Below are 13048 nucleotides of genomic sequence, written 5' to 3'. Positions count from 1 at the left end.
AAGGCAAAGTAAAATAAATCATGTTGCACATTCCTGAACTATACTTATAATTGGCTCCTCAGGGAACTGTTTCACCAAAAATATTATTTTGAGTATTTCTTTTAATAATGCTTTTTAAATGTTTTAAGGATTGTGAAATATTTTAATCTTACTGAAAATGTATGCAAATAATATATAGCTAACCCCTGTATAGTGGCCACCCAGATCTATTAGATCTTTATATTTTGCTTTGTTTGACTCAGACTGTAGGGATTTGTTTGTTGTTTTTTGTGTTTTGTTCTGTTTGTTTTTTTTAGAAATAAAGCATTTAAGGTGAAGTTGAAGCCTCTCCTTAATCCTTTTTCATTAGAATTTCATATACAGGTTTTTATTATCCCCCTGTGGGCTCCTGATTCTCTTTCTACTGTACTGAATTGAGAAAGAGCTAGAAGAATAAATGTTTTGACATCTAGGAGAGGTCAATGGGGGGAAAAGGAGACTATGTAATACTTTAAACAATAATGAACTTAAATTATTAAAAAAGAATAAAAAAAAAGAATATCATAATTCTAGCCTCTTGAAAATCCCAGGGAATCTTTTGTGAGAGGAAACAAAAAAGTCAAGGACACATCTTTCTGTTTTTAAAACCACTTTTTCAATTGACTTTTTGAAAAACGAGAATCGGCATGTGCACAAGTGATGGATTTATCAATGAGCGCCGATACCATTGCCAGGAAGTTCTCAGGGCGTTTTCACCACAGCAGTGGTCCAGCAAGCCCTGGTTTTCTGTAACAAGTGAAAAGAATGTGCAGGACGCAGAGGGCTGACTGTGCAGAATGCTGAGCGCTTGGTAAACTGAATCCAACCTCAAGGAGGAAAACGGTGACCTTGCCTACAGCAGAAACACCACCAAGGTGGAAAGGTTCTCCCCTTTCATGTCCATGTAACTTGTTATTAGTTACCTTTATATTATGAGACAAAGAGAATGTTAATAAAGAAATAAGACTGAACAATAGTTTTTAACATAAAAAATGTTTTGACATCTAAAGTTTATTTTTTTTAATTTCTTTTGAAAAATTGAATACAACTTGGTATATGCAGATGTAATGAACATTTTTTCCATTTAGTGCTTAAAATAACTTTTTTTGAGCATTTAAATGTGTGATCTGAGAGAGTTTTTAAAATACAACCATATTTTGCTTAGTTCAGAGAAGTTTTCAGCAGTTTAGCCAGTGTTTAGAAGTTTTATGTGTTTATATTGTTGGAATAGACTTTTTTTCTATCTTTTCTCAAAGAAAAGACTTTTCCAGGCAGTAAAAATAATCTAAAATGCTTAAACAAGCTCCCATATCTGATATTTTCAAGTAATTTTTATGATAATCACAGTTGTAAACAAAACACCAAATAGAAATCTGATTAAAGGAGGTTTAGATTTAAGAAAGTAGTTAACTGCAAGTTGGCTTATTACAGTAATTAGGATGAGAAGTTGGTAAAGAAATCAGTATGGTATTCTGTTGGCAAAGGTGAGCATTTTTGTTTTGTTTTTTTCTTTTATACTATCCTAAACCTATTCCCTTTGCTGGACATACAATCTACTCTAAGAGGTGATAGAAGCATCTATTAAATGCTTTATTTTTTATTCAGAAAGCATTTATGATATATATATGTGATCAAAGATTCTGGGAGAAATTCCAAAGGACAGGATATCTGCCTTTAAGAATTTAAAAACAATTGCAAATTACATAACAAATTCACATTGATAAGAAAGCAAACTTGGGGGGTGGGGGAGGACAAGGAAATACAGATAAGGATGGTTGCAGAAGGGAAATAGTTGCAGCTGGTAATCATTTAGTTATCAAAGTTCAGCTCTGCTAAAAATCACCAGGAAGCAGAGCCCACTCTCAGATTCAGAAGTAATAAAGACATATATCATGTGGTGTTAAAATCGTGGCGTGGGAGGTGTTAGCCTGTTCTTAGGTTTGAGAGGCTGAGCACACTGTGAGTAATAATAATAAAAATAACTTGAACTTCTCACCCATAACAAGCATAATTTTTTCAGTCCAACTCTGAAGAAATACTTGTAGATATTCAGCAAAGTAATGTATCTTTCCTTCTTCGGTTTGCATTATATAAAGTATTGAGGTATTATGTACTCTTCTCCTTAGCAGTGTAGTCATTATTAGAGGTCCTAAGGTTGTATCAACCTCTGGTTGATGACCACATTTTCAGTCTGTGTCTAGTCCAGGGGTGGGCAACCCCTGGCACGTGTGCCAAACATGGCACACCAGTAACTTTTGCTGGCACTCGAAACCCTCTCTATAATCTTCCATTTACAATTTTTGTGAACATTTGAATGACTTAAATGTTAAATTACAAGGAACTGGCAAGACACTTGATGTTATGTTTGATTATATAAAGGCTTTTGAAAAGAAACTGGAAGTCTTTAAAAGGGATGTGAATGGTGAGAGATTTAGATATTTCCCAAACTTCAAGAGGCACATCAAAGACCTCCCAAAAGATGACAGAACAGACTGTCAAAGCCTTCAAAGCTTTTTTAAACATCATCAAGACAACTATTGAGCAGTTCTTCTCAAGATTTGCGAAATTCAGAGAACTGGAAGAGACAGCAAAATTCATGAGGTTTCCAGACAGCATGAAACTGGAGGAACTAAACTTACAAATGTTTTCATGGATAGACATGGCTGATTTTGAAATGCAGTTGATTGAATTTCATAGTAGCTCAATTTAGAAGCAGAAATTTATTGACCTTAGAGTTGACTTGGAAAACATTGAAAAAAAGCGATTAGAGACAGGAGTACCAGAGAGAAGTGTCGAAAACGAACTATTGAGGACTTGGAATGCCATTCCAGAAAATTTTTTCTGTTTAAAAAACTTTGCAACAGCGTTACTCTCCATGTTTTCATCCACATACGCTTGTGAATCTTTGTTCTCAGTGATGACCTTTGTTAAGTCTCGTAATAGGAGTAGCCTGAAGGATGAAAGTAGTAGCTCATGCATATCTCTGAAGGTCACGAAATATAAACCTGATGTAAAATCTCTGTCATCAGTGATGCAGCAGCAAAAGTCCCACTGATGATATCCAACGGAGTCATAAAGTTTTCTGTTGGACTATCAGTGTACATGTATACATTAAAAAATAAATGTATTTTTCATCATCATATACTGTGTTTTTGTCGCTCGAATGAATTTTATTTCTTCAAGATTCTTCACATATGTACACCTTAAGAGATATCAAGTAGGTGTAACATGTTCTCAAAAAATTAGGGTTGGCACGCAGAAGAATTTTGAGTCAGATTTTGCTGGTTTTGGCACGCACTCACAAAAAGGTTACCCACCCCTGGTCTAGTCTGTTTTCATATTACCAGACAAGTTGGCAAGTGATAGACACTTCCTATGCTTTGTACTCGGTTTCTTATTTTCTCCTTCTCTTTAGGTTCTTTTGTAACTAGTTTGCACCCACTACAACATTTATTAAACCTATCTGTATGTAGGCGGGAATACTGGGGCTTTTTGGTGTCTTTTTTTTTAAAGCATAAGTAATAATTTCATTTGTTTAGTTAAGTGAAATATTGTACCACTTGTAAAAGGTGTACAATAAAGATTGATTTGATTCTAGAGTTGTCTTTTTGATATTTTTAGTTTTAGACTATTGTAGATCTTATAAACAGCCATTGGTTTATGAAATAAAAGATGTTTTAGGACCTAGCCTGTTAAACAGAAACTGTTTCCTAGCATTGTCTTTAAAATATTATTGTATTATAATTGAATTTAATTGCTTAGACCCAAGGCTGATTGTAGGCCCAATTGTAAAGTGAGGGACATTGGTCATCTTTTCCCTCCCAGCTCTTCTCACAGCCTTGTATAGCAGAGCTCTGAGTCTCTCTCCCCATCCTGACTTATGAGGGTATTTGACTCCTCTCCTTCTGGAATGTTCTGAGACTATATTTTTTGTAAGTCATTAAATCATCAGTAGGTTAATCAAATGGTGTGATAGACATGGTTGTTGTCTACCCTGATAATCTCTTTCTTCTTTTCAGCTGTTAGGTAAACTTCCATGACAAAATTATTTTCTTTGCATTTTTCTACTTCAACCTTCCTGGCCTTGTTGAAATGTGTCAACTTATGTACATAAATATTTTAATTATGAAAATAGTTACTCTCATTTAAGGGAAAAAAAAGTTTTTTCTTACAATGTTTTGGTCTAGATTTTTATACACAAAAACAATGATATATAATAAGACTAGAACTCTAAAGTAGCTATTTTTATCACATTACATTAATCACTTTTCTGTGGTTATTCAGAAAAGACATCTCTGACTTAATTTTTCTCTTGTGTTTCAACAGAAGGAGACTATATTAAAATGTTTATGCGAGGTCGGCCAATTACAATGTTTATTCCTTCTGATGTTGACAACTATGATGACATCAGAGCAGAACTGCCCCCTGAGAAGCTCAGACTGGAGTGGGTGTATCCTTTTTTCTACCATGACAGCAAATTCGCTGGCTTCATTTAAGAAAATTAGTTTACCTAACCTCCATCAAAATGATTTTTACATCAGAAAGTAAATGTAATAAGCACACCAGCCTCTGATCCTTTCATATATTTTATATATTTTGCTATGAGCAATTTAAAATCACCAAAATTAATGTCTTTGATAGGGCAAGCGATATTTTAAGATCATTACAGTAGGTACTTGTGATGTGATAGCAAAGGCATTGGACTGAAATTGGAAGACTAGTGTCTGAGTCTTGGCTCTGCCACTTACCCCCAGGAAAACTTACTTTCTTCACTTGAAATAGAGGTTAATAACTCCTACCTCACGGGTCTGTTGTGAGAATTAAATAAGAAAACGTCAGTTAAGTATTTTGTAACCTAGGAAATATGAATTAAGAGTTCAAATTAACAAGGTTCTTTTAATTCCAGTATTAACTTGTGTTCTTAGCCAGACTTTAAAAAAAAAAAAAAATGACTATATGAAACAGTGCTCTCCTAATTTCACTTAGAAATTCTCCCTTTTCTTAGAACATCTAAGAAATTCACAGTGAAGGGGAAGGGAGCTAATAGCTTGAACTCTGCTTTCTGTCTCTGTTCTCCTACATCCCCTTTCCCCACCCCTTGAACCATTCCCTCCTTTTGGCAGAAATTAGCTTGGAAATCTCTCCAATCCTGTAATTCTGTACAACTGTTTAACATATACCCTGCCTACCAAACTGTGCCTGGCACTCTCTGCTTTATCATTTAGGTCAAGCATAAATGTCACTTTCTCAGATAGCCCTTCTTTTGATCTCTCTTTTTCTCTCCATTTAGGTCCTTTTATTCTTCTACCATGCTGTTATTTTCCCCCCACAATTTCTAATGATATAATTGGTGTTTGTTTTTGTCATTTTTGCCAGAGCCTAAGCTCCAGAGACATAGGCCTCACATTGGTTTGTATGTTTAGCTCTGTGCCTGACACATCAGGAACTCAATCTATATTTATTTGTCTATTAAATGGGGGAAATTAAGATTCAAGTACACTGGCAAACATGAGTTTTCAAATTCCAGGCCAGTCCTCTTACATTATACCTTTCTGATATCTTTAAGTATCCTTGAAAAAATTGTTAATTTAACACCTTGAATATTGTGCTTGTTTAAAACCTTGACTCTTTCTTTTAAGATATGGTTATAGAGGAAAGGACTGTCGAGCTAATGTTTACCTTCTTCCTACCGGGGAAATAGTTTATTTCATAGCATCAGTAGTAGTACTATTTAATTATGAGGAAAGAACTCAACGGCACTACCTGGGTCATACAGACTGTGTAAAATGGTTGGTATCATTTAACATTGTTCATTCTTTAATTTCATGCTCTCATTTTTATTTTGGGGGGTTTTAAAAATCTTGGTTTTATTGGAAATGATTTATTGTGGACACCTCAGAATTTAATGATATTACGGGCATTGCCTTTTAGAGAGTGGAAAGAAGGGAGAGAAGGGGCGAGAGAGAGAAACATCAATGTGAGAGAGAAATATTGATTGGTTGCCTCCTGAACGAGCCCTGACTGGGCCAGGGATCAAACTGCAACCCCCAGGTTCATGCCCTTCCTCTCTAAAAATCAATAAAAAAATATATTTTAAAAAGCAGTCCCATTGTTAGTTTTTTGAGGAAACTCCATACTGTTTTCCACAGTGGCTGCACCAGTCTGCATTCCCACCAACAGTGCACTAGGGTTCCCTTTTTCCACAATTCTTCCAGCTCCTGTCATTTGCTGATTTCTTGATAGTAGCCATTCTGACAGGTGTTAGGTGATACCTCATTGTAGCTTTAATTTGCATTTCTCTGATGGTTAGTGACCTTGAGCATTTTTTCAGATGTCTATTGGCCATCTATATGTACTCTTTGGAGAAGTGCCTGTTCAGGTCCTTTGCCCATTTTTAATTGTATTGTCTGTCTTCTTGGTGTTGATCTGTATTGGTTCTTTTATATATATTGAAATTAACCCCTTATGAGATGAATCATTGGTGAATATCTTCTCCCATATTGTGGGTTCCCTTTTTGTTTTGTTGAGGGTTTATTTTCCTGTGCAGAAGCTTTTTAGTTTGATGTAGTCCCATTTATTTATTTATTCCTATATTTCCCTCAGAAACATATCAGCAAAAATAATGCTCTGAGAGATGTCTGAAATGTTATTGCCTGTGTTTTCTTCAGGAATTTTATGGTTTCTCAACTTACATCTTTTATCCATTTTTATTTTTTCTTGTGTATGGTATAAATTGATGGTCTAGTTGCACTTTTTTTGCATGTTAACTGTCCAGTTTTCTCAACATCATTTATTGAAGAGACTGTTTGTACTCCACTGAATGCTCTTGCCTCCTTTGTCAAATATTAATTAACCATAAAGGCGTGGGTTGATTTGTGGGCTCTCTGTTCTGTTTAGTTTATCTGTATGCCTGTTCTTGTGCCAGTACCGGGCTATTTAGGTTACAGTGGCTTTGTAGTATAGTTTGATATCTGGTATTGTGACCCTCCAACTTTGTTCTTGCTACTCAAGATTGCTGAGGCTATTTGGGGCTTTTATGGTTCCAAATAAATTTTTGGAATATTTGTTCTAGATCTGTGAAATATGTCATTGGTATATTAATAGGAATTATGTTGAATCTATATAGATTGCTTTGAGTAATATGAACATTTTAATGATGTTAATTTTTCCGATCCATGAACATAGCATATGCTTCTACTTGTTGCATTTTCCTCTATTTCTTTCTTTAGTGTCCTTTAGTTTTCCGAGTACAGACAGGTCTTTTACCTCATTGGTTAAGTTTATTCCTAGGTACTTTCTTTTTTGTTGTTGCAATTGTAAATTGGATTGTTTTTTAGTTTCTGAGAGTTTGTTATTGGTGTATAAAAATGCCACCGATTTCTGAATATTAATTTTGTATCCTGCTACTTTGCCAACTTCATTTATTAGATGTAGTAGTTTTTTGGTGGGTTATTTAGGGTTTTCTATGTATAATATGTCATCTGTGAATAATGACAATTTTAGTACCTCCTTTCTAATTTGGACGCCTTTTATTTCTTCTTCTTCTTTTTTTTTTAATATATTTTTTATTGATTAAGATATTACATATGTGTCCTTGTCCCCACGTTACCCTCTACCCCCCCTCCCTCATGCCCTCACCCCCCCCCCCCCCCCCCGTTGTCCGTGTCCATTGGTTAGGCCTATATGCTTGCATGTAAGTCCTTTGGTTGATCTTTCCCCCTTACCCCCACCCTCCCCTACCTTCCCTCCAAGGCCCGACAGTCCAATCAATGCCTCTCCGTCTCTGTATCAGTCCTTGTTCATCAGTTTATGTTGTTCATTATATTCCACAAATGAGTGAGATCATGTGGTATTTATCCGCTCTCCAGTTCCATCCATGCTGTGGCAAATGGTAAGAGTTCCTTTTTCTTCTTCCTCTTCTTAAAGAATACCTTTCAGCATTTCATATAATGCTGGTTTGGTGGTGATGAACTCCTTTAGCTTTTTCTTATCCGTGAAGCTCTTTATCTGACCTTCTATTCTGAATGATAGCTTTGCTGGATAAAGTAATCTTGGTTGCAGGTTCTTGCTATTCATCACTTTGAATATTTCTTGCCACTCTCTTCTGGCCTGCATGGTTTCTGTTGAGAAATCAGCTGACAGTCGTATGGGTACTCCCTTGTAGGTAACTGACTGTCTTTCTCTTGCTGCTTTTAAGATTCTCTCTTTGTCTTTTGCTCTTGGCATTTTAATTATGATGTGTCTTGGTGTGGTCCTCCTTGGATTCCTTTGTTTGGGGTTCTCTGCGCTTCCTGGACTTGTAAGTCTATTTCTTTCACCAGGTGGGAGAAGTTTTCTGTCATTATTTCTTCAAATAGGTTTTCAATATCTTGCCCTCTCTCTTCTTCTGGTACCCCTATAATTCTGATGTTGGTACGCTTGAAGTTGTCCCAGAGGCTCCTTACACTATCTTCATATTTTTGGAATCTCTTTTCTTTTTTCTTTTTCGGTTGGGTATTTTTTGTTTCTTTGTATTTCAAATCTTTGACTTGATTCTTGGGATCCTCTTGTCTGCTGCTGGATCTCTGTAAATTATTCTTTATTTCAGTCAGTGTATGCTTAATTTCTAGTTGGTCCTTTTTCATGTCCTCCAGGGTCTCACTATACTTATTAAGGGACTCACTAAATTTATTGGCGGTTTCCATAAAATTCTTGAAAAACCTTATAAACGTGGCCTTGAACTCTATATCCAGTCGTTTGCTTTCCTCCATTTCTGCCATTTGTGACGTGTTTCTTTGTCTCCGCATTTTGACTGCTTCCCTGTGTTTATAGAGTGGCTTTGTGTGCTAGGTGTCCTGTAGGGCCCAGTGTCTCAGCCTCCCCAGTTACCTGAGGTGGACACTCTTGTTGCACCCCCTTGTGGGCTTTGTGCACAGTCTTGTTGTAGTTATGCCTTGGTTGTTGTAGGATCACTGGGAGGGATTGACCTCCAGGCCAATTGGCAGTGAGAATCAGCTGTGTCTACAGTGGGAGAACTTCTGTGCTGGAGACACCCTTCTGGGGCAAGACTTGCTTCAGTGGGGTTTTGGTGCTCACTGAGTCTGCACCCTGAGTGTGTCCCTTATGGATCTGAGGAGTTGTGATCTGGATGGTCCCCCTCTGACCACTGGGTACAGTGGCTCTTGGATCTAAGGAGGTGCTAATTTAGCCTCTGCCTGAGGTTACCCAGCAGGAGCTACGAAGAGAACTGCAGATTCCCCTTCCTTTTTTGGAGTTTGGAGGTGCCCTGATGAGGCTCAGCTGTGAAGCAATGCAAGCCACTGTGGGGCCTTGGGCCTTCTCTTGGAAGTTCTGGGTCTGTCTGGCCCGGCTGCAGTTAAGTAATTATCAGGTTGCAAAGGGCCGGGGCATTCATATGCAAAAGCCTCTGCCGCAGCCTGGGTGGGGCGGGGTCTCAAGGAATCAAAGGGCGGAGCAAGCAGCTATGGCGGATCCTTAGCCCTGCCCTAAGGAGTCGCGTGTGTCAGTGTCCCGGTAACGGCTGCAAGCACCTCTGAGGGAAAGCTGCCCTCAAGCTCGCCCGCTGCCAGACAGTCCAGTTTCTCCCCGTATGAGTCCTGGGTCCCCAGAGACTTCCCGGAACCGGAGTTCAGAGCCGTCGGGAGCTTGTGACTCCCTCCGGATTCAAAAAGACAGCCGCGTCCTCAGGTGCCAGCCCCTTTCCGTGCGCGCGAGCCCCCGTACCTCTGCACTTTACTTCCGCAGCTCCTCTGGCTCTCAGTGTGCTTTTCTTTCCTTCTAGTTGTAGAATTTACACTCAGCCAGCCTTCCTGTAGTTCTGGATGATGTCCGTTTTGTGTTCCTAGAAGATTTTTCAATTGTTGTGGGAGGCAGCAATTTCCCGGTGTTTATCTATGCCGCCATCTTAGTTTCTCCTTATTTCTTCTTCTTATCTGAGTGCTGTGGCTAGGACTTCCAGCACTATGTTGAATAAGAGTAGTGAAAGTGGACATCCTTGTCTTGTTTCTGATATTGAAAGAAATGCTTTTAGTTTTTGCCCATTGAGCATTATATTGGCTGTAGAGTTTTTATACATGGCTTTTATTATGTTGAGGTGTGATCCCTTGTATTCCCACCTACTGAGAGTTTTTATCATAAAGGGGTCCTGGATTTTATCAAATGCTTTTTTTGTATCTGTTGATATGATCAGTGATTCTTATGTTTCATTTTGTTTATGTGATGTATCACATGTATTGATTTGTATGGGTTATTTTGGTTCTCCTTTTGTAATTGGGTCTTGATTGTTATTGTCCCATTTGTGTGTGGGATCTCCCCTCAGGCTGGCTGACTATGAGGCTAAATCCCACTTATATCGTGCGAGCTGTTGAACAGGTACTAGGTTGCGGGTTTGCTCTTCACTCAGGGCTCGTACAGGAGGCAACCAATTGATATTTCTCTCTCACATCAATGTTTCTCTCTCTCTCTCTCTCTCCCTTCCTCCCTCTCAGTCTCAAGGTGGTTTCTGCCCTTCCTTGTTTAAAAGCCTCCTCTACAACTGTTCTTTAGTTGGTAATTCAGGGTGAATGTTCCCCAGTTTAGCTTTATTTCCAGTTTGGTGCAAGAAAGATCCACCTACTCTGCCACCATCTTGAAACCCTTTAATGCTCATGTTTTAATACTAGATTAAAATTACAATGCCTATGCATCTTCACTGTAATAAAACCATGTGAAATATGTATATGTACATAGGTGCAGAACTAGAAAGGAATTTGGACATATGAAACCAGTTTAGGTGAAGAAATTAAGCAAAAACAAAACTCATAGTCACAGGCAACACAACAGCATGGTGATTACTAGAGGGGAAAGAAGGGTGGGTAGGTAGAAGGAAAAAAGAAAACTTTAATTTATTAAGGCACAATTGTGAATAAATATTTTCTTTAGATTTAGTGTTTTGTTAATTTGTCAAGTTTAATAAAGAAGTACAACTGAAAACTTAGAAATCTTTTTATACTTGATGTTTATTTGATTTGTTAAAGAAAGAAATAGGTCACTGGGAGATTTTTTAATGATTAAAAAACTGTTTGAAAAATTTTGATACTAAGGCATATTTCTGCTGTTTCTTACGATTCCTGTATTTAAAATTGCTGTTAATACTGCTTTTTAGCCTTGCTGTACATCCTGACAAAATTAGGATTGCAACTGGACAGATAGCTGGAGTGGATAAAGATGGAAGGGTGAGTGTCATGGTTTTATGCCTTCTGTGCCTAGTGCCATTACTATTAGAATGGAATTGATGATAACTTTTATATCTCAATTTATTCTTCTAAAATTTAACTATGATTTCTAGTATAAGCAAGGAAAAATATTAGAATGTAAAAACATTCTAAAAACCAAAAGAGAATTATACTACTTAAATATTTTTTTCTAAAAACCAAGTGTTCTCACCCAGCTGGTGTTGCTCAGTGGTTGAGCATTGACTTATGTGTGAACCAGGAGGTCATGGTTCGATTCCTGGTCAGGACATATGCCTGGATTATGGGCTCGATTCCCAGTGTGGGATGTTCAGGAGGCAGCCAATCAATGATTTTCTAATCATTGAAGTTCTCTCTCTCTCTCTCTTCCTCTCCTAAATCAATAAAAACACACATTTTTTTTTTTTTTAAAAAAAACACAAACAAGTGTGCTCAAGGAAACTACTTATTTTTAAAAATGGGAATACTGATAAGATTGTTAACTTATATATATTTTTATTGATTTCAGAGGGAAGAGAGAGAAACATAAATGATGAGAGAGAATCATTAATTGGCTGCCTCCTGCACACCCCCTACCTAGGATGTGATATTTATCCACATCCTAGGCATGTGCCCTGACCAGGAATCAAACCAGGACCTCCTGTGTTCATAGGTTAAGGCTCAACCACTGACCATGGTGGCTGGGCGTTATATATATATATATTTTAGCATAGAATAAGTTATCAGTGTTTGCTGTAGGTACTGCAATTTCCCTAAATTGATTTTATATATGAGTAGCACTGATAACACTTTAAAATTTTTAGTTGCTATTTAGTATTACTAAATAGGCTTAAATAACAAATCCCTTATTTGTAAGGATCAACAGTGAATATTAATGATGATTAATTAGAAATATATGACTGTACTCATGGCATTCTCTGGCTTGTTTCTTTCATGAAAAGGACTTGGAGGGATTATATTTGAAGACTTATAAGACCCCTTCCAGTTCCAGATTCTGTTTTAAGAACTGTTTGCTTAGCAGTTTATTGAGCACTGATTTTAAAAAGTATTCTTTTCCCAGGAATAAAGGTAATGCTAAAAGCAGGGTATCCAGAGCAAATTTTCCTGGGTCTGAATCCTAACTCCACCTTTTAATAGTTGTGTAACTTTGGACAAGTTATTTAAATCTTCATATCTCAGTTTCCTCATTTATGAAATGGTGATTGTAATAGTAAATAGCTCATAGAATTATGAAGATTAAACTGATTAATACATGTGATATACTTAGAATAGTATATGGCACTTGAGAAATATTCAAATCATTTGCTGCTACAACTATTATCACTGTTGTTATATCCTTATTTTTATGGTATGAGAAGAAAATACCTGCTCAAGATTCTTTGAGAACATGTCTAAATGTAGTAGCTATTTTATATTAGATATTTATCCATCTCTATTACTTTTTAAAGACAGTAAACAGTTTTGTGTTGTAGTGGTATTCATTGGCATCCACCTATATACCAGTGAGTCCTATCTTGTGTTTTTCCCCTTGTTTTTGCAGCCTCTGCAACCCCATGTCAGAGTATGGGATTCAGTTAGTCTATCCACACTGCAGATTATTGGACTTGGAACTTTTGAGCGTGGAGTAGGGTGCCTGGATTTTTCAAAAGCTGTAAGTAATAATTTTTAAAGGAGTAAGCAAGCGGTACAAAGAAGCCAAAAAGAAGTTAAGCTCATTTTTGTGTCTGTGCGTTCATAGAAAGTGATAACTCTGAATTGAAATATGGGACATTAGCTATAGCCAGCATTTTAACCTAAAT

General features: G+C 37.1%; 1 protein-coding gene across 9 annotated transcripts in view; it reads left to right on the top strand.

The window, feature by feature from the left end:
• EML4 (EMAP like 4) overlaps nucleotides 1-13048 on the top strand; it is a 160749-nt gene that overhangs the window by 100516 nt on the left and 47185 nt on the right. For all 9 annotated transcript variants that reach the window (XR_004971858.1, XM_036334748.1, XM_036334747.1 and 6 more), the window contains 4 exons: nucleotides 4345-4468; nucleotides 5658-5807; nucleotides 11162-11231; nucleotides 12790-12900. Coding sequence is in view for 8 of the 9 variants with exons in the window: in XM_036334748.1 (XP_036190641.1) it covers nucleotides 4345-4468; nucleotides 5658-5807; nucleotides 11162-11231; nucleotides 12790-12900 (455 nt within the window). In the remaining variant the exon portion in view is untranslated. The remainder of the gene's footprint in view (nucleotides 1-4344; nucleotides 4469-5657; nucleotides 5808-11161; nucleotides 11232-12789; nucleotides 12901-13048) is intronic.

The sequence above is a fragment of the Myotis myotis genome, unplaced genomic scaffold, assembly GCF_014108235.1.
Source record: "Myotis myotis isolate mMyoMyo1 unplaced genomic scaffold, mMyoMyo1.p scaffold_m19_p_14, whole genome shotgun sequence".
Taxonomy (NCBI): Eukaryota; Metazoa; Chordata; class Mammalia; order Chiroptera; family Vespertilionidae; genus Myotis; species Myotis myotis.
The sequence above is the reverse complement of the archived record's forward strand: the minus strand, read 5'-3'. Positions and strand labels throughout refer to the sequence as shown.